This window comes from Larimichthys crocea, chromosome VIII (genome assembly GCF_000972845.2).
Source record: "Larimichthys crocea isolate SSNF chromosome VIII, L_crocea_2.0, whole genome shotgun sequence".
Classification (NCBI taxonomy): domain Eukaryota; kingdom Metazoa; phylum Chordata; class Actinopteri; family Sciaenidae; genus Larimichthys; species Larimichthys crocea.
Window position 1 is genome coordinate 1,470,626 of NC_040018.1, and position 26,788 is coordinate 1,497,413.

Sequence of the window (26,788 nt, forward strand, 5' to 3'; positions counted from 1 at the left end):
ACATAGAAATTTAACAAAAAAAAAAAAGGACAATTAAAACTGACGTACATTATACTCACCATAACTTTACGTTTGATGTACCTTTCTCTTGCCTCCATGCACTCAATTTTTTACATTACATTTAGATAAAAAAAAAATAATTAAGACTTTTAGGCGCTTCTTTAAACCATAAAGCAGTTTTTTTTTCGCCTGCTAAAGACAGAACGCGCCTATAAATAAAAACAAAAAGAATGATATCCATTCGGACGATATTGGTGGAAAATGGAAAGCCTCGACTTCTTTTTTTTTTTTAGAAACATAACAGATGAGTTTTTGCATCCTACCGTTAAAACAAAAAGGAACACTTACACGCCCATATAGTGCCGAAATGAAAATGGAAGTCTGTCCAACTCCTCAATCTTCAATAATCACATTGAAATAACAACATTTTGATAAAATAAATATCGCACATCTGCTAGAAATAAATAATGATTACTGAAACACCTCACTATGTTAAATGCTAAAGTGAGACAGATTTCGTCTACGCGACCACTTCATTTCATGGTATGAGGATGGTCATGTGTGTAAAGCACTAGTGCGGCTTCGAGTGTCTCTCGCGGCTGTTACCTTGAGGTAGATAACACATTTACATTAATGTCTACGATAATGGTTGCTGCTGGCATCATGTGTCAGATTTACAGTATGAAAGGGTTATTAAGGAAGCTTTCTTCGGGGGGGGGACAAATCATAAAGGAAAACAAAAAAACAAAAACGAGGACATCCCGTCCCAGGTAAGGGCGTTTGAAAGCACTTTAAATGCCTACAGCAATGTTAGCGTCTGCCATCCTTCCTCATCTCACACCCAAACCTCTCTCCAATCAGCACTCCTCTCCTACCTTTCATCTTTCTTCTCAACTCTCTCCCACCTTCTTGTTCGTCTACAGTACTTAAGTGTGCGAGTGACATGCCAGTTAAGCAATGAGGGCGTAGATATTAACCCATGAAGGCCTGGTGATCAAGGCTCAGAGTGATGACAAAAACTCTTTAAATATAATAATAAATCACCCTTTTCAACTCTTAAAAAAAATAATTAAAAGTAACCATAATAAAAAAAAAGGTATGAAATGATTCAAGTACAATAATATACCATATTAAAAAAAAAAAACATAAAAACAAAACTGCCTAAATTCTGCACTGTGAGGGAGGATATACATTTCTTTAATTAAGATGTTTGAAGATGCTGCTGTACGTTTTGTGGGCAATTTGTGGGGAGCATTTGACAGCACAGGGGGTGAGGGATGCCTGGATGGATTTTAGAGGCAAGTCATCTGTGCCGTCAAAACCGGGCAGGGCCAGAGAGTCCAGCTGCACGTTAAGCACAATCTCCGTGTTCCTGCCGAGGAAACTCTCGTCCAGCTCTCTCGCCTCAGACAGCTCCGGCTCGAAGCTGGCCACAGTCTCTCCGACCGCCTCTTCCTTCCGGCTGAACAGTCGGTCAAGGTAGCTGGTGTAAGTGCTCTCCTTCTGGAGGTGGTCCTCTTTGCGAATGTCCCAGCATGCTTCGTCTATCAAACAGCCGTTCTCCTCCACTCGCTCCCCGCAGCCGAAGCTCTCCCAGGGCTGAGCGGGCCAGGCGCCGTCCCCGCTGACGACGGCTAGCCCTCCTCCTCCTACAACGGCTAGCCCTCCCCCGCCTAACTGGGCGAGGTTTACCAGGCACTTCTCCTCCTTCTCCTGACTTATAGACTTTGACATGGAGCCTGAGCGGGGAGTCTCCAGCAGGGAGACGGAGGAGTTGAGCTCGTTCAGGAGGCCCACCTCGTTGAGCAGAGCCACCTCCTGACAGGGCTCCGGCTGCAGGCTCAGTTTAATGGTGCTGGCGATGAAGGAGTCGAAGTCAAAGCCTTGGTTCTGCTGGCTCTGAGACTTCTCCGTCTGGTGTTTCTCCTGCTCTCGGTCCTTCTCCGCTGGACTCTGGGTCTTCTCCGCCTCCTTCAGCGCGATCTGTGCTTTCACCAGCCCGTTCTTCTCGCACTTGCTCTTGGCCTTGCGGTCGGCCTTCTCCTTGCTCTGCTGCTCCTTCCAGTTGGAGAGGTCGATGATGAGCTTGGGCTCGTAGTAGTGGTTGACTTCACTGTCCCGCCAGATGAGGTTGTCCAGGTAGGAGGGCGACACCGCCTTGTAGTTACAGGTGTGGCTACACTGCAAGTCACAGTATTTGTTCTCGTGGTGGTCGTCGTCGTCCTGCCAGGATCGCTCTGGCAGGAACAGAGTGGAGTAGTCGAAGGACGGCTCATCCAGGAACTTCTCCCGATCTCCATCAGCATATTTACGTGGATCCACCTAGAAACAGACGACAGCTACCATTTAGCTTTTGTCATCTCATTAACAAGTAAACGCAAGTCATGTTATAACACGTCATCCCTGCACACACACCTGGACTTCCTCCTCGTCTGTTACATCGGAGAGTGCCCGTGGGTCAACCTGAACTTCGTCTGGGTCGTGGGTGCTGTGCAAGTGCCAGTCAGCCTCTGACAGCTGGCTCTCATGGTACCTGGTAAGTAAACCGACACCGAAGCACAAAATCAAGCTCAGGATCTCGCTATGCAAACACGATACACAACCAATCCAGAAAAACCTATTTGACTGGTCAGGTGACCTGTATATGCAGAGATAGCAAACTATCACTGAAACTGAGCTCACACAGGAAAAATGCCTACAAGTGGAAAATTTTTAACTTTGCGAGCCTGTTCACAGAGAGCCAGTGTTCGAGAGGGAATAAGTGAGCGAGCATACCGGTCCCAGGTGTGACTGTGGCTCTGATCCATGAGCAGGATATCATCTACTTCATCCTCAATGTGGAAGGGGTGCAGAGAGATAGGCTCATCTAGGGGGAAAGAGTAGTCAGCCATGTAAGGGTGGGCCAGGGCCTCTTCTGCAGTCAGACGATCCATGGGATTAAAGGTCAGGATCTTTTCCAGGAAATCCAGGGCTGCAGGGAGGAGGACAATGAGATTATCGAGTATGCCCCGACTACTGCCGTTGGCCTGTCTATCTGAGTAACCCTGAATGAATAAGTAAGTGGTACTCACCCTGGGGACTGACGTCAGGCAGCAGCTTGGCCAGTGGCGTGTGAGGCTTGGACATGTCATTGCGGATGAAGACAGGGATGACGCTGTGGAGCTCCTCTCTGTCTTCCTCTCGCAGTACGGGGATGGACTCCAGGATCAGCTGCATCTGCTCCAGTTCGTGGGCTCCTGTAAATGCCGGGGCAGACAAACATCAGACGCTTTGTTGTTAGAGGAGACTTGCACAACGTTGGACATCTGCGCGAGGCAGATCATGAGAACAGAGATGTTATTTGCCTTGTGTACAGCTCAGGGCGGACTCAAACAAGAACAGTCAGTCTGTCACAGCCCCAGCTGGATTTGCAAAAGAGCAATAAAAGTCGGTTTTGAACAAAGATACGCCGAACAGCAGGACTAACATATGTCATGCTCTGTATTTACCTCATGAATCATCTGACATACTTTAAAGGCTGCTTGTTTGCATATGAGTCACACATATGAAACTGAGTCAACACTTACCAGCAAAGAGGGTTTTCCCTGTCAGCATCTCAGCGAAGATGCAGCCAGCGGCCCACATGTCGATGGCTTTGGTGTAGTTGTTCGGCGAGAGCAGCAGACGAGGAGATCTGTACCACTTGGTGACCAAACCTTCAGAGAGATGGCCCTGTGTTGGAAAGACGACAAGACATATGTAGTGAGACTTTCTCCAAAGACGGCTCATGTTTAAGTCTCAACATGTTTGGCTCATTCACGGCCAAGTGGCTTTTTAAAAATCGCCCTCGGAAGCAGATAAACGTGACTTTGTGTGCCTAAACCTGGGCCTTCTCCTTGATAGACCCATGCTGTGCTGGTCACGTATGCAATACGGAGACAAAGAACCCGGAGAGAGAATACAGATGAAAAGAGGAGAGGGGGGGGCGTGTCGGGGGTCAAACACGTGCGGGCCCTGTCAGCAGTCTGAGTGAAGCAGGATAATCCCCCGCTGCCACACACTACACCCACTAGTGACACCAATCTGCACTAGACTGTCACACAGTGCCCGACTACAAGCAGGGACAGGGAGTGAACACAAAGGAACCTGACCTGTGTGGTGTGTGTGCGTGGGACTGGGACGTTGGGGGGGGGGCGGTAAAACAACACCCTCGCTCCACACATGCAATGGTAGTTTGTGGTGAGACCAAAATGGTCGGCTCACCACTCGACCAGGCTCCTGTTTCTGCCCTAAGTTAGCCACATATGCTTGATGTCACTCTATCCATGGAGTGTATATCTGCTCTCCTGCACGCCCTCGTATTGACGGGCCTTACAAACGACACGCCGCGTGGACTTAAAAGACAGAACTGCGCGCTTCAGGTTACCAATCTGCCGGTGGCTTTTACCAGGAAGCTTGCTAAGGGGGTTGAGGGGGGAATTACAAGGCATTAACACACACACACACACACACACACAGGAAGGTCACACCTAGTGACTGAAACTTGCAAGGCTCCCAGTGAATTATGTGACCTGTGTGAACGTGGTTACTCTGGAGAAATAGACGCAACCAGAAGAGTTGCGACATGTAGACATGTAGGTTACGCCAGGCCGAGAGAGCGCCGGGTTGTTGCGTAAAGACAATTGCGTGTACGATGGACTCTGAACTAAAAAGCAGCAGATTAGAGTTTGCCAACCAGCTGAGGACGTAAAGTGCATCGGGTGAACTTTTCCAGCTCGCCTCTCTACTTTGAACCGATCTCTAAAAAGCGAGCCACTTATCACAAAAGGCAGACACGGAGGCATTAAAACATCGGCTATCTCAATACCTCTGGCAACAGTTCGGGAGAATAACTTAACCACCTGATCTAGATGAGAGTGCGCTGACATTTAAATGACTCATAACTCCCTCCCTTAGCGCGTCTGGCTGCGGTTAGTCACAGCAGCTTTCAGCAGGTCTGACCAGATGTCAGTAAAAAGGTGGCTGCTTTCACAGAAACTGGTGACTTTAAAACTCAAACGACAGCTTTCGCTGGTGGCGCTGAATCCGTTGTAGTCTCACGCGCGCGCACAAATCATTTAGCTGGCAAAGCATTGGACGGTAATAGTGGGGATGAGCCGAGCTTGCAGTCCCACAACACACCGACCATATGGACCTAATTAATGGCTAAGCAGTTTATTTCAATCTGGTTTTGGCTGATCACCATAATTCCTGCTACTTGCTTCTTTTTAGGCTCGAGAAACGTGACACCATCTCTCTGAAAGTCATTAAGCCTCAACTTTCTTTTTTTCTTGTTAGATCCCATGAAGTCTGATGCCACACAGGCCTGTTGCTGGCTGAATAATTAGGTCAAATGTGTGTGTGTGCTCTCGCAGTTGTGGTTTTGGAGTTTGGAGGGTTGCTTGTGTTTGTGTGTGTGTGAGTGTGAGAGAGGGTGGGTGAACCCTTCAACCTCCTCCTCTGGTAACATTCCTGAAATCTTCCCAGTTATTATCTCGACCACATCACAAATTACAAAAAATTTTATGCCGAGCCACAGGCAGGCAAAAAGAGTCCACATTTCAGAGTCGTCTAAGTTTATATTAATGTGACTGAGGAAAACGCAACAGACGGTTTTTCTACATCAGGAAGAAGTTCGTTTAGTCTACTCTTCATTTCAAAAGACTCGGAACTGGTTTGATTTACGGATAACGCCGTCATGTGAAAACTAGACTGCTTTTCTCTGAGCAGATGTGATATTACTTAGCTACGGCACACATTTTGATGTGTTACACTATCCCGGGGGTTGTTTACAGCCTCGGCTCGCCTCGTTTAAACTCCAAAATAGCTTCCCTGAGCACAACTGTCGCTGAACCTAAATGAGCTGAGTGTTATATCGACAGTATTCCCTTCTTTGTCTTGTGGGAAAAAAAAAAAAAGGGCAGGCTACGACTGGAAATGAACACAGGCTTCAAATAAGGCCGTGAGCAAGGCTCCCATAACAAGACAAAGAACTGGCTGGGAAAAGGAGGGGGGTCCGGGGTTGGAGAAGTTGGATGAGTGCACGTGAATTCTTGCCATTCTTGATCCCTGGCCACCACGAGGGTTGGTCTTGAAGGTTCACACAGGCAGAAACGACTCGCTTTCTCAAAACAGTGGAAAGATAGCACGGAAAACACAGGTACTCTAAGCAAGGATACGGAAAACAAAGCAGGATTAATTATGTTTTTATTAATCCGGGCCAAGCAAGACGAAAAAAGGTGAAACAAACGCCTCGTGCCGTATGTATCGCGCAGGAATCTAGATACCTCATTTACTGAAACTACGCCAGAAACTGAAGGTTCACAGGCAAAGAGCGCTTCTTTATTTAGAAACAACGTTATTCAAATAACATGCACTCAGCCACCCAGCTGCTACGGCTCACCGAGCCTGCTAGAAGTAGACGCCGGTTGTGAAAAGCCCCCCAGTGATTCTGCCCTGATGTCTGGGCCAACACACTCCTCCGGGCACCAGTGTTGCGCGAGGGTGATGAGTTCATTTCCGAGCAAGCCTCATTTGGTGTCAGACACACCAGACGCACACTCAATCATTTGACTATATGTGGCAGAAATTAAAAAAAAAAAAAAAAAAGTGTCTGGTCGTGGTATCAGTGCTGCCCCCTCCCCCACACCACACCACACCACTGGTGTGTTATCATAGCAGAGACAGACAAAACACAGCAATGCTGTTTGTAAAGGAGAGCGGGGTCAAAGCCTATTAAAGTCACTCTGACAACATGGCCACAGTGTTTGTATCCCTGACAAAGACTCTGTAGCGGCTGTAGTCTGCTGCAGTACGAAGGCAGACAATGGCCAAACACAAGAAAGCTGCCCTCAGTCAAGGGGCTTTTTAATACCCACTTGCATGTTTCCCATCAGGAAAAACTGCTTATTTAAAAAAAAAAAAAAAAAGCCCAGATGGCAAACTGGGCTCTAAGGGAGGAGTGAAGAAATGCTGGGTGGGTGGCAGCCTGAGCGACACTGCACACTGGTTCCCGGCAAATACGAGCTCTCACCTTCCTCTTCCTATTGCAGAAGAGATTATCTCCACCTAAGATATGACTCATGTGAGAATATAGAGCCACTATGACATTATAGTAGAGGAAATGGAAATGAGCAGTTCTGGTAAACAAGCGTGTTTAAGTCTGTGTAAGGGATATGAATGAGGCTGTGCCAGCCAGAGGGATCATGTCACGTGAGCCCACTTTAGACCCTCCAGTGACTAATCTAAGACACGTGTGAGCATATGACTGCGCTCGGCGCTCCAAGTAGAGCTGAGGCAGTCAGGGTAGGACAGACTTTCCAACCTAGATTTCTCTCGCATCACACCACCATATGGCCTTTGACTGGAATTCCCTCACCCCTTTATAGGGTGACAGAAACACACAAGGGCAAGACAGGCCTTCCACCTGGCTGCAATTAGACAGGGTATCCATACTCGTCTTATACTGAAAGATAAAAGCGACCTGCTTTATTGCTACCATTACACCGCTTTGCAAAAACAAAACGCAGGTTTATAGAGAGCGTTAAAATGTGTACGTTCAACATTTGGCACATTAGCAGCTGGCCTCAGATGACACACGACACACACGCACAGACCCAACACAGCCTTCTCGGACAACCTATTTTCTCAATTTTACAAATCACAGGTGTGTAAATGGAGTAATGACCTCGTGCAAGTGCAACCGAGGGGGAAAACATACACCCCCAGATATAAATAAATCCGTACATATTTCAATGCCGCATGTCCTTAACGGATCTGCTGCAGCCTCGGGCCTTCGACATCATCAACATCGCAAGCTGACGAGAGCTCAAGGCTGAACTGTACTGCGCCTGCATTGTGCACGCAACATTTAAATACTCGCTGTTTTTTTCCCAACTGGGAATTATTGTCTTTTTTTTTTTTAATCCACATTATTATGAACCCACTCGTTTGTATATTTAGACTTGGAGTCAAGCCCGTTTTCACTGTTAACTACACACACACACGCGCTTGTGAACGGAAAAAGATCAGTTCCCAGGGTTGTGTTCCGCAGCCTCACTTGTCTTGACAGGGGAAACTGAGGCGTTACCCCCAAGGAACCACATCCTGTCTTGTTTACTTCCTGCTGTGAAAGTGCGTCACCCTGAGGAGCACCACTATTACCGGGCCAATGACATAAACATCACGTGCGAGAGCAACAAAGCACTCATGGTTGAGCAGAAAAATAAAAACAAAAACAAAGTATGATTGGCCACGAAATCCCACACATACAACACTCACTCGAGACTCATCCTACCTTGTGAGAGTAGTGGGGGTCCATGATGCGGGCCAGTCCAAAATCCCCGATCTTCAGTACCAGGTCCTCCGTGTTGACAAACAGGTTGGCAGGCTTGAGGTCACGATGCAGCACGTTGGCGGAGTGGATGTACTTAAGGCCCCTGAGGAGCTGGTACATGAAGAGCCTGGCGTGGTCCTCGGACAGAAGGCCCCTCTCCAGCAGCTGACACAGGTCCGTCTCCATGTACTCCTGCACGATGTAGACTGAGTTGACCTCCGTCAGGGACACCACGTCCTCCGTTAGCGTACGACCGTTAGGGCCCAACGTCTCAAACACCTGGCGACACGGAAAGAAAAAGAGTCAGTGTTGAAAAATGAACCACCTCGTTTGCTTTTCAACAGACAGAGACACACTCTCTGCGACGTACCTTGACGATGTTGTCGTGGTCGAGGCGTCTGATAATCTTGATTTCCCGCAGGGCATGCTTCACACTCTGGGGGTCGGTCAGGATAATTTTCTTCACAGCTACCCGCTTGTCACAGTCGGTGTCAACCGCTGAGAACACGAGGCCGTTCCCTCCATAGCCGAGAGGCTTCAAGTCCATGTAGCGAGAACCCAGGTCAAAGCCGTGGATGTTCATCAGGGACTCGAACTTTTCTGCCATGACGACAGCTTCTTCTATCTCAAAACTTTTTTTTGGTCTCAAGTCCAAGAGAGGAATAACAGTCCCCCCCTCCCCACTACTGCTTCAAGCGGCTGAGCTATCTGACCCGTGCACAGACGACTACCCAGTCCTCCCCTCCCGTCACTGTCAGATGCGGGGCACTAATGTGTAGTCAAACTTTCTTTCCATCTTTAATAGAGTGAGAAAATGTAAACGTTTTCCTCCAAATCTCTTTAGTAGACTAGTGTTTATAGAGACGGCAATGGAATGGACTGGAATGGGGCCCAATTAAAAAAAAAAAAAAAAAAAAAACACTGAGACTGTGTTAAACTATAAAAGCACGTAGTTGCATCCTTACAGTGCAGATACATTCAGTGTATGACTGGTCCTGAGCAGCTTCATATGAAATGTGCCTCAAATGCACTGTTTGTTTTTAATCTTTTCTTTTTTCTCTTTTTCTTTTTTTTTGGTTGTTCAAATATTTAAATCTGTGTAATTTTTCCTGATGTATATTTATAAAAAAAATAATAATAATTTGAAATGAGTCTTGGCCTTGGAAGTCTTCAAAGTAAGGTCTCGCCCTCAGTGATCAGGTGGCTCAAGCTCGCCACAGTCGCAATCAAAACTATCCTCCATTTTAATTGGGTACAACCTGGAATACAAGAGAAGAGGAAAAACACAAACAAAAAACAGGTAAGAAACAAGAGAAAGGACGACAGAGATTGAGTGTAAAAGCCATTAAACAAGAGGATGCCACCTTCTGTTACACATATGTAATCATAATTAAAACAAAAGTGTGTTTGGGGGGTTTCGCAAAGCAACAAACAGACAAACGTCTCATTCACCGGCTTTAGTTTAAACGTGGTGTCAGTAATGGAAACTAACCCTCCCCCGCCCGTCCGTCCGGGTTTAAGTGCCCGTTAGTCCGGTTTCTGGGTATCGATAAAATTGAAACATAACCCACAGATACTCAGCTACGATTTTACATACACAAATATGCTCACAAACACATTAAATAAGGTAAAAAGGGCTGTTTTTAAATCAGAGTTTAACGCGCTTATGCCGCCTGTTTTTGTGGCCTTCACGGAATCTGTCGAAGAGGGGGAAAAAAGAAGCTCAACGGCCGAGCCGACAAGCTACGGACAGACCTCCATCGACTTAAAAAAAAAAAAAAATCACAAACACGACCACCTGGTGACACAATAAACATAAACCACATCTCCAACAGTGTGTCTGTCTTTATAAATATGAACCATAACCGTTCAGGGGGGGGTGAAAGCCGAGCGGCGATAGCGCGAACAAAGGAGCCGTTGTTGGCGGAGGCTCCTGACTACGTGGTACAAGCTCCGCTTGCGCTAATGCACACGGGAAAAAAACGGCTGTAAATCCACTTGAGGCGACACGTAAACGGTAACAGTGACAACAATCGACACATAGAGAGATTACTTACAGTCCTTATTCGTCGCATTAGTTTTTAGTTATATCCCCAATCAAACCCGGACGAGGTTTGACTGCGACCCGCTGCTGAGCTCTTGCGGATCTGTTGCAATCGCCATTGAGGCTGGGCAGAGCTATGAACGGCGGCGGTGACGTCAAAACGGTGCGTTCACTGGCCGTCGGGAAATATGCTCACTACAAGAGAGCCCTTCATTGGTAATGTACTCCAATGGTATTGCAAATAAATTATTATTAATATGTTGTATTAGCACGTCTGATGTCGGAGCTGCATGAGATATGTTCAAGTTCAAGTCAACTTTATTATCAATGCTGCCATATTAGATTAGATTATACCTTATTCATCCCACCACGGGGAAATGCAGCAGAGGAAAGTGTAGCATACACCTCAGAATTAGAAAAAAGTAGAAAAGGCAAAAAACAACAACAACAAAAAAAACCCACAATAAACAGACAGAAATATCTATAACCTACACAATAAACACGAAAAACAGTCAACCTTCAAAAACAGACAAGTACAAAGTGACCATAGTGTAAGAAAGTATTGTGTATATAAATAAATATAAATATAATGAAAGCAACATATGTACAGGACATACGGAGAATTGAAATTGTGTTTTCCCTCTTATCCCAGTGCAAACAGCAATAAACATGAAATATATTAAATATGAGTAAAATATGTAAAAAAAAATAAAAATATTAAAAATATATATACAACCTAAAAGACATCCAAGAAAGGACAGTGGCAAATCTGGAAGATATAAATAGTATAAATATGAACAGATGCACTATATATGCAGTGATTCTTTGACCCTGCCACGCTGCCAGCATGAGGAAGACTGTTGCACCTGTATCTATGCACACTTGCACCTTTTATCTCCTGCCACTCAATTTTTATTCAATATATACCTCTCTCTACTGTATATACCTACTATAGTCATACTGTATATATCCCACCTGGGTCCTAGATACACGTCTTTAATGTGAATCACAGACAGCAGATATCAAATCCCGTTTGGGATAACAAAAGGCTTTACTTGGGGAGGCTGTAGCTCAGGGGGTAGAGTGTGCATCTACCAATCAGATGATCTGTGGTTTGATCTCCAGCTCCTCCAGTCTGGGCAAGATACTGAACACCAAATTGCTCCCTGTAAGTCGTTTTTGATAAAAGCATACATTCAGACATACCCACATGTTCAGAGACATCCTAGTCTGTTGTTTCTTGTCAAATTGTTTTTATCTAAATGTATCCTGCACTTTATGTAGCCCTTTTGTATTTTGCGTTTAACGTAGTCCTGTCTGCACTATGTTTTCTGTTTCATGTAGCACCATGGTCCTTGGCAAAATGCTGTCTCTGTTTCACTGTGTACTGTGTATATGGTTGAAATGACAATAAAACCTCATTTCCTTGACTGGATCAGCCATAACGTTATAAACATGGGCACCCTCACCCTCTCTTCGCAGCCCTGTACGCAATAGACTGTAATGCTCTGTGTGTTCTGACACCTTTCTATCAGACCCAGCGTTCACTTTTTCAGCAATATTTGCTACACATGTATCAGATCACACACATGCCAGCCTTCGCTCCCCACATGCATCAGTGAGCCTGTTACCGGTTCACTGCTTTTCCATCCTGCGGACCACTGCGGACCAGAAACATCCCACAAAGAGCTGCAGTTTTGGAGATGCTCTGACCCTTTTGTCTAGCCATCACAAGTTAGCCCTTAAGCTGCTGAAATCCTGACCCTTGCCCATTTTTCCAGCTTTTAACTTAGAGGACAAAATGTTCATCTGCTGCCTAATATTACTGTATCTCACGCACTGACAGGTACCATAACTAGTGTTATTCACTTCACCTCCACCTTCAGTGGTCATCATCTACAGCTGATCACTGTATGCAGAGATGAAGGAACAAGAATAATCTCTAATCTCAAATAAAATACTGAAAGGAGTAAAGTCTTATTCATCAAAATGTACATTATTATCTGCTATACTGCAGTACTGCAGTATTAGATCTGTACTCTATGTGTACTGTCCTTGATAGACTCTAATTGATCTTGAATACTTTACATTTCTATTCTTATTTTTCTTTCATATACTTCTAATCATTTATTTTAAACTTGTCTATACTTATATCTACTTATTTATGCCCTTGTGTTGCTCCAACACCGTAATTTCATAAAGGACGATCTTGTCTTATCACAGCTAACTCTCAGTATCTATCAATAATATTCTGATTGCCACTTTCAGGTTCACTGGGTTCATTAATACTAATGTGGATGCAGTAAACTAGCACAGTACTGCTTTCTCACCAATTAAGTCATATTATATACATATATTTACATTATCTTTATGTGCATTTTGTCATGCATTTACACCGCTCTTCCTCTGTCTCTCTCTTTAATCACAAATATACAGTACGTTATAGCAGTTTCATGGATTAGATCCTCCTGATACGTCAACAATATATTTTTTAAAATGAAATAAAATAAAAGCTCCCAATAAGCTACCATTAACACTGCATATTTATGTCAGTGTGGCATACTGTAGTTTATCAAGCTATACACATTCCAGTGCAGGTCATTTATCCGAGCGGTACGTGAACGCAGCAGCAGTCATTGAAAAGGTGTACGCAGATGGAGATCACGTGACAGCGGTAGATTCAAAATCCAAGTCAATATTTACAGATTTATGGATGAGACGATAACAGCTGCGTACAAATACCAGCAACTCTTGTAGTAAACAGCAATGCTATAAATCTTTATGTGTAGTCAGAGCGCCTTGAAGACAAAGTTCAGCCACAGGTAGACACGCAAAAACAAAAACAGAGGCCTGGTAATAACAGACAGTCCTGGTATATAAACAAATAAAGGAAGGTGGATTATTTTAGTGTGTCACTACTTATATTTAGCTGCCTCCTAAGGCATAAACAAAATGATCTAGGACAGTAAAAGTAACCTTTTTCCAAGGAGAGATGTATCATGCAGCAGGGATGTGACAGATCTTACCTGAATTAGAGATCTCAGTGTTTCCTTCTTTCTATTTGCTGCACATTTATTTTCCAAAAGTCAAACCAACAGAAATTTTTAGGCCTATCTAGGCCTGCAAACAGTGTCTTAACAGGTTTTATTCTGGTCTCTCTCCTATATTTCATCCAAACGTTTATTTATTTATTTATTATTTTTTATATAACAGTTGTTGTTTTCTTCTTTGCAAATGCCCTCCAGTTGTTTTCTGTATTACTCCACGATTAGTTTTTTCCTCGTTTGTTTTTGTCTTTGATTGGGATTATTGTTGTTTTCAGATTATTAGCACGCTCAGTGAGAAAGAAAAAAAAAATCCCTCGGACAGTCCACTCACTGCGGGTTGCGGATTTGGTAAGTCCATCTGGCACCGAGATGCGCAGGGTGTTTCTGTTTTTTCATCTCCACACGAGCTCAACAAATTCAAGGTGAAACCGAAGGCACTGCTTTATCTCTCTTCACATCACTCATTCAAGACTGCGGATCGTGTCCCACAGCGCCAGGTCCTCCCTATCTCTCTCTTTCTCACACACACACACAGTATAGGATGCTGTGAATGAATGGAGGGATGGATGGGCGGTCACAGCCGCAGCAGTCTACATCAGCATCCGCAGGCAGACCATGTGAGAACCCATGTGCCCGAGAATGCAGATGCCTCTCCACAGGCCGGGATGGGCTCTGCGATGGAGAAGAGGACCTGCATGCGGACTAAACGGGATGCAGAGAGCGACTTGTCTCTTATTAGTCGCAGCAAGGACGGAAAAATGTTGTGAGAGGACATTATATTCACCTGTCACGGCTACCTTTAGTTTAGGTGCTATTGATGTCGTAGTTTATGAATATATTGAGCCTCTTGCACCAGTCCCAAAGACACAAAGTTATGTAATACAATCGTGATATCTCACATGACATACCATAGTCTGAGAAAAGAGATGTCATTAACGCATTATGAAGCTTTTATTTCATTTTTTTGGGTTCCTGTAAACCTAACGAGGCGAACCTCACCTCACCCTTGATTGTCAATGACTGAGCCTTTAAAGGATTCCCCTTTCATACCCAATCATGATACTATCACCTGATACCAGTGAACCTGTTCACCTGTGAAAGGTGTTTAGTTGCCTCCATCCCATCTTTTCTTTTTTTTTGGAACATGTTGCAGGCATCAAATTTAGAATGAGTATATATTTACAATAAAGTTTATGAGTTTGGACATTAAATATCTCGTCTTTATACTGTGTTCAGTTCAATATAAGTCGGAAAAAGATCTACAAATCATTGCATTGTTGTTTTATACAGCCTCCCAACAAGCATGTGGTTGTTCTAAGCTCATATATTTTGTCAAACATAAGGAAATATGTGAATTAAACTACTTTAAGAAGTGTTTCAAATGAACCTACATGCTGAAAATGATACTCTAACGATCCAAGTTTTGATTCCCCTTCTCTACTGGAAGGTCAGAGGTGAAGGCAGTGCAGATTTTCTTTGCTCTGATGCTTTCTGTTGATTTTGAACCCATGCCCTCCCCGTTGAGGGATACGCTGTCACAAAAAACTGAAGAGAGAAACTACTTAAACTGTACTCTCATTAGAGTCTACATTATTGCTAATGTGATGCACTTCCACTGGCCTCTGCCCCCCTTTCGCAAGACTCACCGCTTCTGATTAAAGCTAACATTAATAATTAAAAATTAGATTAGTTGATAAGATATTGGCACTTGCTTGCCTCATGAGGGTGGTTTGTCCTCAGCCGTACATAATTTAACTGGGGTCAGAAGGTAAAGCTGCGTCTCACCCTATCTGTCCGAGTAATGAGAGAGTTCCTTCGCATTCCACTTGTTTTGAAGAAGATCATTACAGCCTCTGCTGCAGACCTCCATGATATGTCCATAAGACAGACAGACAGTCTTAACCCAATTAATGTAGTTGAGATGACGGTGACATCTATTGCTGACAGTGCTGCAAGTGGTGTAAACAAAGACACTGTACTATCGCAATCCAACGGGCATATTTGTTGAGCACAGAGTATCCCCCTTGTGTAACGAATGAAGTTGTGCACATGCTGTTTGCCTTTGTTCATCCTCTGCTGATAGTGGTATGACTCGTACTCTCTCTCACACACGCACATGAACAAACACACTTCCCCTTATTTAGAGCATCTGAGTGTGTTGCAACCTTTTTATCCTTTAGGTTACTATAAGTCGAAGTGAATCACCTGTTGTTTGTTTCTCCTTGTTTTTGTTTTGTTTTGTTTTGTTTTTTGGCTTAATTTTAGACAAAAACAAAAATATCATCAGCATCACTAACATGTCATCTCCATGTTTACTTTTTCCTTACACAAAAAGAAAATTCATACCACTCACCAATGTTGAAATTCTTGTAATATGACCGGGGTAACATGGTGAAAAACTTAATAGTCCATCCAATGAGAATTTATAGAATATATCCAACCCTGCAGACAGGTGGAGAGATGTTTCTGTGCAGTCCAGTATCTCCCTGTTTATGTGTGGGTCTGTGAGTGTATTCTCAGAGCTTTGGCGATGTGTTATACTCCATGTGCCTCTAGTTGTGAGGTGGAGCTTCATGGACAGTTAATATAGGCCAGGCCAGAGAGGGGAGGAGACTGGTCTGTTTATGACCAGCCTGTTAGTGTGTCAGACTGCCACCACTTCTTTCTGTCTCTCACTTTCACTGCTAATTACTTACTTTCCTATTAATTGTATTTGCTCATGTTTTGGTCCAGTCCAAACTGAAATTTTGTAACATATGCTGAAATATATTCCTGACTCTGTGTGGGACCTTTGCAAATCCAAGTTTTGGTGATTAAAGATTTTTTTTTTTTTTGCCTTGTCAGCTTAAATCAAAAGATTACAGAGTCCCAATGGTGTTGTGAATGTTCTGCACTTATTTGGATTAGAGAAATCCTCCAAAACACATTTGAATGAAATCATCAAGGTATAAACAGGGCAGATTTTGCGTCACATGTACGTACGTCCTGTATTTTTGGGCATAAATTTTGACAAGCTCTTGACTGTCTTTCATCAGATCAGTGTTCAGAGTGCGTCACTACGATATGACACTTTTATGTGTTTTTCCAGTTTGTTCTCTAGAGGAGAAATTGTTTTATTGCTTAATGTTAATGGTCTGTATCAGTGGGCATGTTATGAAATCGTGATTTAACACATGCCAGAGTCCCTCTGGAGGATGGTGATTGCCTGTTTTCCTCCTTCCCTGCTCTCTGATACTCACATGTCGTCTGCCACTCTCTTGCCTGCGAGACTTGTCCTGCTGGCTGTACTCTCCCACCTCCCGTCTTCATCCGCCTGTCGTATGGTGGGTTGCTGGCATCTCGACAGTCTGGCGTGTTTGGGACTGTAAGGAAATGTGTGCGTGTGTGTCTTGTTTGATATTTAAACCAGTCTGCCGCAGGGTCTGGACCTAGTGTGTGTTATCAAAATATCTGACTGGACATGAGATGGAGAGGAAATGAGGGCAAAGCTGTGGGTTTTGTCTTGTTTTGCATACACTTATCTTTTCCACTGACTGCTCTTTGAATATTATGAAGACATTAATTGATGATCTGTGATATCTGCAGAGTAAAATCTACTCCCAATCTAACACTCAAGGATAGTCTGTATGGGCCAATGCTGATAAACACCTTTAATTAAAAATGCCCTGAGTACAGCGAGGGACCATTGCATAACACAACATATACAGGCAATATGGCAGTCACACTGACCACTTATGCTTCTTCTATTTTCCATACTGTACTATTATATAACAGCCTGTCTCTGTGGACCTGAAGCCAAGGTGCAGAATGGATCAGGGCATGGCATAGATTCTTGCACCCCCATTAATCTATGGCCATTTGACCCTTTACGGGAATTGTGTTATCCACGCACACACCCTGTTCAAGATACCACAGAACTCAGGTATTTCACAGGGTTGTGAAAGAGGCCTACACATAGAAAGTGTTGGCACACTTTCCCTCATGTGATTGTGTCTCCAGTGCATTGGGTGGAGGGGGGCAACCATGTTTACATAATGGCATCCTTTGGTGCTTTGATACTGTACAGGTGACAACTCACAGTACTAAATGCTCCTATTGTGTGTGTGTGTGTGTGTGTGTGTGTGTGTGGTGTGTGTTTCTCCTACACATGCATGAGTGACTCATTTCTAAAGTCTCTCTGGTTCTCACCTGCAATTTTGAAGAAGGCCTCCTCCTCCTCGTACCTATTAACTCAGAGTGAACTGGATGTCTCATCTGACTGTTTCCCTCCTCCTGCGTCAGCACTGAGGACATCCACGCACAGCTGCCCAATTCAAGGCGAGATTAGTGCACAAAGAAAGAAAAACCTACACACAATCCTGCACGACAGTTACGTGCCAGTCTAGGACAGATGGGCTCTCCTTCAGCTGTTTGAATGGTTTACTCCGAGGGTAGAGTGTTAGTGGGACATGACAGTGTTATTACATTACATAATTTAATGCCAACACCATTGGCCTGGAATTAGCCTTTTTTCTTTTTATAGGATGATGTAAATCAGGTCTGTGGAGGGTCTACAATGCTAACAGCTTATCAGTTGTACACATAAATGCAAAGTATTCAACATGTATAATAGTTGGGAATGTGAGAAGAGAAGAACAGTGATCCATCAGCTTAAGCTTTGCCATCCTATTACCATCTGCAAGTGGAGCATCCTCAGACTTACAGGGCTCTGGTGGTGCATCTGTGTATGTGTGTCTGTACATGATGTAACCTGTTTTGCCGGCGCCTCACCCTCAGACAAACAATAAAAAAACAACTATTCTCTGGATATTCTGCAGAGAAAGGATTACGTGATCTGGGACATATTGTGTTTGTGTGTGCTGTGTGTTTGACGTGAATAAATAAGTGTGTATGGGGTCAGAGAAAACAATCTCTGTTTAGTGGTGATGTAAGAAGATCAGAAGCATTGGAATCTGGGAGTTTCTTATCAGGGCCAATACAGTAACCTGCATAATTTAAAATACTCAAGGGTTCAAACAACAAATAAAATCAAAGCCACTGCCCAGGCCAAATTTGTAGATCTCATCAGGGTGTATTTGGATGACAATGAATTAATCAGGTCTATATTTAGATGTAGCTTTAATTAGTCCAGCGAAGCCTGGTGCACCTTTAGACCATTGGAGTAGTAATCTTACAGAATGCTGTGCATCTAGTTCTAGTTACATTATTTAAATATCACCTGCTATTATGCATCACAGGAAACCTTATGCACTATCCATACATGGTGTAATCTCCAGGGTCAGATATTACCAAGAAAAAACTGGCTTTTATACAATATTCCTCTAAACAACCTAAATTCTTGAGTAGATAACGAATCTGAGCTCAGGTTTGAAGCTCTAGGTGAGTCACCTCCAAAAAGTTCACAGTCACACTTAAGTGGAAACTTTTAATCCTTTTTTTTATGGCGATAAAACCATAAAGATTAAAAGGTCAAAGATAGATTCCGCCTGTGTGTTTCCTTACACAATAGCGACGGAACAAATCCACGGAGAAGCACACTGTTCAATGTCTGAAAGAGACCATAAAACTCTGATAATTATTCCAAGAACACACCGGCGGCAGCATTGCAATGGAGGGAGAGCGACAGAGACGGAGATTGATTGATATCAGAGAGGTGCAATTTAAAATGCTGTGTATGATATCTGCTATCTTGATGTGTGGTAATATCACCACAGCGCCTCTGCCCTCTCCCTCTCTTTTTACTGTCTACAAGGTCTCATTTCTCATAATATTTGGGTTTCAAATAAGATCAAGGACATCCTGTGTCATCATTATCAGCGCTCTGCTGTCTGAACACATTTCATAACTCCTGCTTTTGTTTCCCTGTTTTTGTCCATGTTGTCGCTCTTCTATCAGATGTTTTCCCCCGTTCATTTAGCGTGTCAGTGAATATTTAATTGTATGTTTGCATGTAAACGCTGATGTTTTTGTTTCGCGAATGAATGCATGTGTATGTCTGTCTGCGCTCGTATTTTGATGACTCAAGGTTATGTCACTGTTCCCACCTGAAGACCTGTGATTTTCAGTAATTACATAACATTCCCCTTATCTCTCCTCGCAGATTTTCGCTCACAGAGACACACTTTCATTCACTTTTTAGCAGCTCTCTCCAATCTCAAATAACTTCAGCGGTGAGCCTCTTATCTCACATCAGGGTCACACCGGCGATACGTATAGGATTGATTGGCCTCTTCTCTCAGAGTGTGTCATAGACGCTGAACAGCAGCACTCTCCATTAATCACAGACTGATCATAGCTGAACCTGAAACTCTCACAAATTGCTCAGCGTGTCGGCGTCTATCCTTTTTCAGTTTCCAATCAGCTAGACTCAGGAGTAGATGGTGCACTGGCAATAATGAGTCTTGTGTGGAACATAGCCAGCTAACAGTATTAAGATTACCAGTGTGGGATCAGGCCTGTCTATTAAATGTGGCAGCGGCCAGTGAATAGCGCTGCAGCTGCTCACATTGTCCTGTTCCTTAGCCTTCCTGCATTGGCTCTGTTCGTCTGTCACCACAGATCGATGCAGCACTACAACGGGGAGAAAGGCACACAGCGTTCAGTTCTATCAGCAAAATGGCAGGTCTAATGGGGGAGCCTGTCTGGCCAATCTTGGCCTGACCGAGCCAAGCTGTCACTACGCTCTACCCACCCCCTGCATACAAATTATTGGATAAAAGGGTTTGACAGCGCTCCGCTTGGATTGGTTGTCCACTCATCTCTGGGCTTACATCGCTGGCCACCTGAGTCCTTATCTGAGATGAATCCTTCAAAGACATGCCAGGGTTTGAAAGTCAATATGGCTTCCTCTCCAGTGAACACGGCTTTGAAAATGGGATTTTCCAAGTCACATGACAAGCAGGTCAGTGACAGTCTACCGATTGGCCTGTGTAAAGTATCAATCATTAACCTGTACTCCTATGACATGATGTGACAAGAACGGAAGTGGAAAAACACACTGCTGTTGTTGCAGGTCGACTGCACTGCGTCCTTCCACTATCAGGGGACAATGAACTTTGCAATAACATGTAATCCTGTAACAAGGAGTGCTACAGCTCTAGGACCAACTGAGGTGTGTGTTCACTTGGTAATCTAGATACCCGTGTCTGTGTGAGTGTGTGTTTATGTACGTACTTGTTTTCTCAGCTGCACTACATGCTCCGCAGTACGCCCGTGTGTGGGATGAGTACTTTGGTGGATGGGTCATTACAGTTCATTTCAACTCTGCTTCTCAGTCAGCAGTGATGAGAGGTTTATATTAAATAATTTAAATGGGATTAAGGTTCTTCTTTGCATTTGTTGAACACTTCTTCCTAGACTGCATACCAGGAAGGATTACACTGGGAGATTGGGAGTTTAAGAGTGTGTCAGAATTTGGCATAGAGGGATTGTATCAACCCCAAGTGGTTACATAAGAGTAAATGACAGAGGAGCCCGTACTTCTACCCACCCCTCTATATCCTGCTACACACACCTCCTGTGACGTCACAGCGTAACTGCTCCAGTAATGATGAGACAGATCAATACACTGGGTTTGTTACGAGTGTGTGTGGTGTGAAAATGTGTGCACAGATGTGCTCTATTAGCTGGTAATGAATGGATGTGCTTTCAGATTAATCCAGTGCCACAGACAGGCCACGGCAACAAGCCAGGACTGACTTCTTTTTTTTTTTTTTTTACACTCCTGTTAAATCCACCCTCAGGGCACTCAGGAATATAATGTCCTCATCCAGACAAGGGCGATTAAAAGTGTTTTGCCTCTTCCTCACTCGCTTTTAGATCAGGCAGGCAGCTGGCCTGGCTCTGTTTGAAGGTAACTAAATCTGACTACCACCTCTTAGACTTGTTTGTCTAATCTGTGGTGTACTCAAAGTGAAGGGAATCAAGGTTTTCTCACCGCGCGCATAAAAAAAACATAATCCAGGTAGTTTCGTACAAAGCAGCAACAATTATATAAACTTTATTTCAAGGAAAAATAGTTCAGTATTGTTCATGTCTGTGACACAACAGTCTTCAGTAGATAATCAGAATCCAGTGTATTAACTTTTGTACATCAGGGCTGATAAGAGAGAAATCAGTGGCTGTTTTTGTTTAATTGCATAACTGGCCTTAGTCATGCATGAGTTACTGAACCACTGTGGGCTGTGTTCCTTTTTAAAGTGCAGAGGAGAACAGAGCAAACAGACATGTCTGATGTGGAGTGACAGCTGAGTTTAATGCGAAAAGCCCAAACAGACAAGAGGGGAAGTCCATGTCTGGAACGATGATTTCTTGCTACATGTGTAGGTACACAGGATGATCAGGCTCATGATGAAGGCTAATTATAACATCTCAGACTTCTCTTTTCTTGCCCTCTGTCTCTTGCTTACTCTGTTTCTCTCTTTGTTTCTGAGGATGCTCAAAATAACAGGCTCTTGTCACAGCTCTTCAGCTTCTTGTGACATTGTCAGTCTCTGTAGGAGGAAATGTCTACTGCATGCTTTCTTATATTGGTATGTGCTATCAAAAGTGAACAAACACACTCCCGTGACATTGTTGTTTTGCTTTTTTCGACCTGCAGCCTTACTGTTTTGGTTCACTCTTGTTGACGAAGAGCCAGACATTTGCCTCAGGAGTTGGTGGAGACCAAAAACAGAGCTAAAAGGAGACGGCGGTCAGAAACACAATCACAATCAAACACATCTAAGTTGCTCTGCGGCTGCTGGATGTGTAAATCCAGCAAACGTTTGTCAACACACTCTTCAAGATCAATTTGAAAAATGATAAGTGATCATCATTAATTTATCTGTTAAAAAAGGTGTAATACTAGAATATATACAAACGCAAAGTATTCACGGTAGTCGCTGAATATATGCAAACTGAAAACTGTCCTTAATGCAAGTCAGACAGTTCTCTCCATTTATTTTATTGATGGAAGACACGTCGTAATATTTATTCATCACTGCAAAAGAAGTCTCTAAATTCTCTATACAAGTTGGCTGTTTATGTTTAGAAATGTGTTTGCTAAAATCATAGTATTTGAAAACAGGAAACAGGAAAATATGATTATATATTATAATATAGTAATATATTATTTACTAAAAGGAAATCCATGTTGAGGCTCTCACAGTACATTCTTTTCTTTTTTACAGTATAACTATAACAAACACAACATGGAAGGACTGTACAGCAGTGCTTCATACTATATACTATGGTACGAATACAGACCATGCAATGTATCAACATGTATGAACGTGTTTATACTCCAGAGTCTTGTGTGTTATGGGAACTCTTCCTCAGGAGCACTAATAAGAACCTAAGGGCCAAACACAGGAAACCGTAAAGGAGACAACAGAGACTGAGGCGAGTACAGCAGGTTTGCTGTTTGCTCCTTCTCCTACTTCTGTGCTGATGCAGACAAACAAGAGTCCTCCCTCCAGACCAGCTTGTGTGTTGATCTTCTTTCTGCTGTGAGACCTGGGGCTTCTCCAGGTGGACACACTTGAAGTGAGTTACTGAATGTGCCTTACTTACTGATAAGGAAGCAGAGCCACAGAGTGTGCAGCACATCTGCTGCTAAGCCCTCGCCATCCTCTTCGCCCTTCAGTTCTGTGTGTGTGTGTGTGTGTGTAACCAAGCAGAACTTCTCCCACATGTTACTCACATATAGTGAAACGTGCTGCACACACGACAGACTTGACATTATGTACTACAAGCGCACAGAACGCAGATACAGTAAACACGCATTCATGTACAAACTCTGCCCTTAACGCAGTGCAGACAAACCTCTAGTGATGTCTTAAAGCTAAAGGCTTCAGAGGTCACTTATATAATGCGACATTAACAGAACAGACAGTCCAGCATCTGCTTTCTTGAAGCCTAATGTCTGAGTTTTCATGCACTTAATCTGCACTGTTTTTTACTGATTCGGACCTCACATAAGAAACATGCCGTTTAAACTCTCATATACTACAGTACATGGCTTAACTATATCATTTACTTTTACGGTAGCTTTTTAGAATATCTCTGTTTGGTCATAACATGTCATATCCTCTAAAATTAGCCTTCATCCAAAGGTCAGCATCTCTCTGTTTTTCACAGGAGATTACCGATACTCCTGTATCAAAAAAGTGCAACATTTTCCAGTTTCCAGTTTTGCAGCATGTCTTTATAATAATTGATTGCATGCAGAAATTGTTTGTGGTATGCATCTTTCCATATTATTTTGTTGTTTTGTCAGGCCTTTCAGGCTTCCTTCCTTCCCTGCACTGCACTGTAATCACTGTCTTCTATATGAATGCATTTGCTTGGTATTATTGTGCAAATAAACTATAGTACAAAGTTATATTGTCATATTTCAAAAATTCAATAATTGATATGGCCTTGTTGGCTCTCGTCTCACCTCTGTGTGAGAACTGCTTGTATCCTAACAAAGTGTGGTTTATTAAATAACTCCTGTGTCCTGTGTGTTCTCAGAGAATTTCTAAAAATTGATTCACTTCCACAAGCAGGTCTTTGTCAATTTCTTCTGCCTCTGCTCATGAGGTTAACCAGTTTCAATGGAGCCATTCGTGTTCTGTATTTAATGTCACGCAATCTCATCAAACTGAGCAAAACAACAAAAATGGCAATAGCTTCTAATAAAGTGCCGTCAGGCAAGGTTCCACATTGTAGAAAGTGAGATTTACATCACTATTATTGTGATAAAGTAGGTCTGGGTGATAAATATAGGTAAAATACAGCCTGTATTCAGAAACTGTGCCTAAACGTGCCTTTAGCTATGCCTATATTGTTGCCCACCAGGACCCAAAATGCCATGTTCATGCTAGAGTGTCAGAGAGAAGTGTGAGAGAGGAGATATAAAACTATACTAAGATCAATTTTGGTACTAATAATATAATCTATCCTCTTATGGATATCAAAACTGTAAATAAAATATGGGACCTTTAATCCCCAAATCCCCCACCGAGGAGCCTGCATCTGTAAAACTGGCATTTCTGAAACTGAAACACTTCAAACTTCAGCACATGCTGTCTTTGCACCAACGTGCTGTTTTTCCACCACATCCTCTCTCTCCGTTTATTTTCCTCCAGCATGAGAGTTTCATACCGAGGCAGTGATACGCAGAGATTAGCTGTCAGTGGTTTCTACACTGTGGTTTAGATCTTGTTCAAGTTTTCAAAAAGTTGTTTTTTTAGTTTTACAATGGCGCAATAGTTGTATGTATGTATGTATGTATATATATATATTCCCTCTAAAAACAATTTTTGCATTTCCTACATTAATCCATAACTAAGCTATTGCCGAAATTAACCAACCAGTGAACTTTGTAAAATTGAATTCACAATAGCCAACATTGCTATGTTTAAGTGTATTCATTGCTTAAAACTGAAGACAAATTATTGTTTATTGCCAAAAACTATAAATCTACTGGTATTTTCAGTGCTGTTATTTTACAGATTTTCTGTGAATGATGACAGTCATTAGTGCATGGTAGACGTTCATGTAAAAGATTTACCTTCAAATTACAAAGAAAAACGTTAAGTTGTTAGCCTGGACTTTTATTTAATGTGGCACACAAGTTTGATTGCAGATAATTATAGCCATTTTACACACATTTGTATGTAATTTAGGAAAGCTGAAAAAATACTGTGTTTCTGCACAAAAATGAGAAATAACAGTGATTTGTCATTGTTTAAACTTTAAAAAAAGGTTGGTTTATAATTTACAGATAAAGTCCATATAAGAGTTAAAAAGAATGGAAAAAAACAGAAATGTGCTGTGAAATGAGTTTTTGTGAACTTTTTTTTTTTTTACAGTGTAATGAAAAGTTAACCATTAGGGGATACGTGGTTGTCACAGCAATGAAACGTTCAAACTGAGACAGATGGGAATTCATTCTGCAGCTCTCTTTCCACATATTATGCTCCCTGTTGGGCCAACCATCATTCTTCTTCTACTGCGGTAAACTATATATCTTCAGTTGAGTTTTAATCCTCTCGACTTTATCAGACCAACAATAAAACAAGACATACAGTACATGTGGCGGGGGCAGTGAAATGTAGATCTAATCAGTGAGACTCATATCCGTCTCTCCTCTGAGTGCATATGTTCCCATGTGTGCTGATACAGCAGACACTTTCATCCCCTCGCTCCCACGGCTATGTGGCCGCCCTATCCACCTCCTGTCATCTACTATAGTACTGCTTTACTTTCCTGGCAGACTCAATACTTGAGAACCTTTAACCTACATACCATAAGAACCAGGAGAGGCGAGTTATTCTGAGAAATAAAGTGAAACAGAATTACAGACTGCCTGTCAGACAGGTCGACACAAAAGAAATCCACACAGTAAGAAACAGAAAAGAAAGGAAGGCCTGGGGAAACTAATGAGAGGTTTTCATGGGGGGAGGAGGAGGTTTCTAACAAGGGAGACGCGTCATGGCCAACAAGAATGTGGTCTATCTGATTAATCTGGTAACAAGCCAAGGAAAGGAGCTGTTGTTGTTTTCAATCTGAAGGTGACATGAGCACAAAACAAGCATGAAACATACAAAAACTTTTTCAAAGAGATCAGTGAACAAAAGATTTGTCATCTAGAGGAGTGGAGCAGATATGATAGATGGGAGACACAAAAACGATGTGATGCCTGGATATGAATGGGATGAATGGTGGGGCTGTCAAGTTCACAACATCTTTTTTTTAAAGAATCAAAACCACCTATATGGAGCTACCTATTTTTAACTGCTCTCCATTTGTATCACGCTGTCAGCACAGATGAGAGATTGCACGCGGAGGTGACCTGCAGCACGTCATGCTGTCTGCATGAATGGATCAGCGATCACAGTAAATATAAGAGAGATTTGAGGACAGATAAAAGCATAGACCATAAATGTGATCCTGTTCCACATTTCTGGCGGCACATGGGAGAAGTTTGTTTTCAGGGCTTTCTGCTTTTCTTTTCTTTTTTCTAAAAATTGTTTTGCTGCCTAAATCTAACTAGTACTAAGAGTTTCTGGCAGAAAGCCCTGAGGGCAAACGTCTCCCATGTGCTTGCCAATGCTCCTAATAGCCACAAATGAAAGAATAGACATGTGAGTGAGCTATTTTTAGATGTGCTTTACACAGATCTGTGCTGTAAATTAGGTGTAGGCATTAGATTCAATTCAGTGGGTTTAAGTTTAGAAATCGTGAGGAAGTCTTCGGCTCTGGTGGGGAATCTGAGTCCTCAGCAGAATGTGTTGCTCTTTCCCTTCAGGGTTGCTGTGGAAATTCCTCTCCAAGAAAAAGACTAGAGTCACTCAGCCATTCCCCTCTCCTGTGGTG

At 43.0% G+C, this 26,788-nt stretch overlaps 1 protein-coding gene across 3 annotated transcripts; it reads right to left on the reverse strand.

Annotated features, from left to right (window-relative positions):
- Positions 1 to 147: 147 nt before the first annotated feature.
- Positions 148 to 15,980, reverse strand: mapk6 (mitogen-activated protein kinase 6). Of its 3 annotated transcripts, none has more exons than XM_019265675.2 (8): positions 15,798 to 15,980; positions 8,724 to 9,612; positions 8,315 to 8,632; positions 3,567 to 3,711; positions 3,072 to 3,236; positions 2,776 to 2,971; positions 2,416 to 2,533; positions 148 to 2,322 (listed from the first exon to the last, which is right to left on the reverse strand). In XM_019265675.2, exons 2-8 carry the CDS (start codon positions 8,958 to 8,960, stop codon positions 1,198 to 1,200), a joined length of 2,304 nt encoding a protein of 767 aa, XP_019121220.1. In that variant the 5' UTR covers positions 8,961 to 9,612; positions 15,798 to 15,980; the 3' UTR covers positions 148 to 1,197. The 3 variants fall into 3 exon arrangements, with proteins under 3 accessions (XP_019121220.1, XP_019121228.1, XP_010730169.2); XM_019265683.2 differs by lacking the exon at positions 15,798 to 15,980 and adding an exon at positions 13,424 to 13,497; XM_010731867.3 differs by lacking the exon at positions 15,798 to 15,980 and adding an exon at positions 10,411 to 10,563.
- Between the last annotated feature and the right edge of the window lie 10,808 nt (positions 15,981 to 26,788).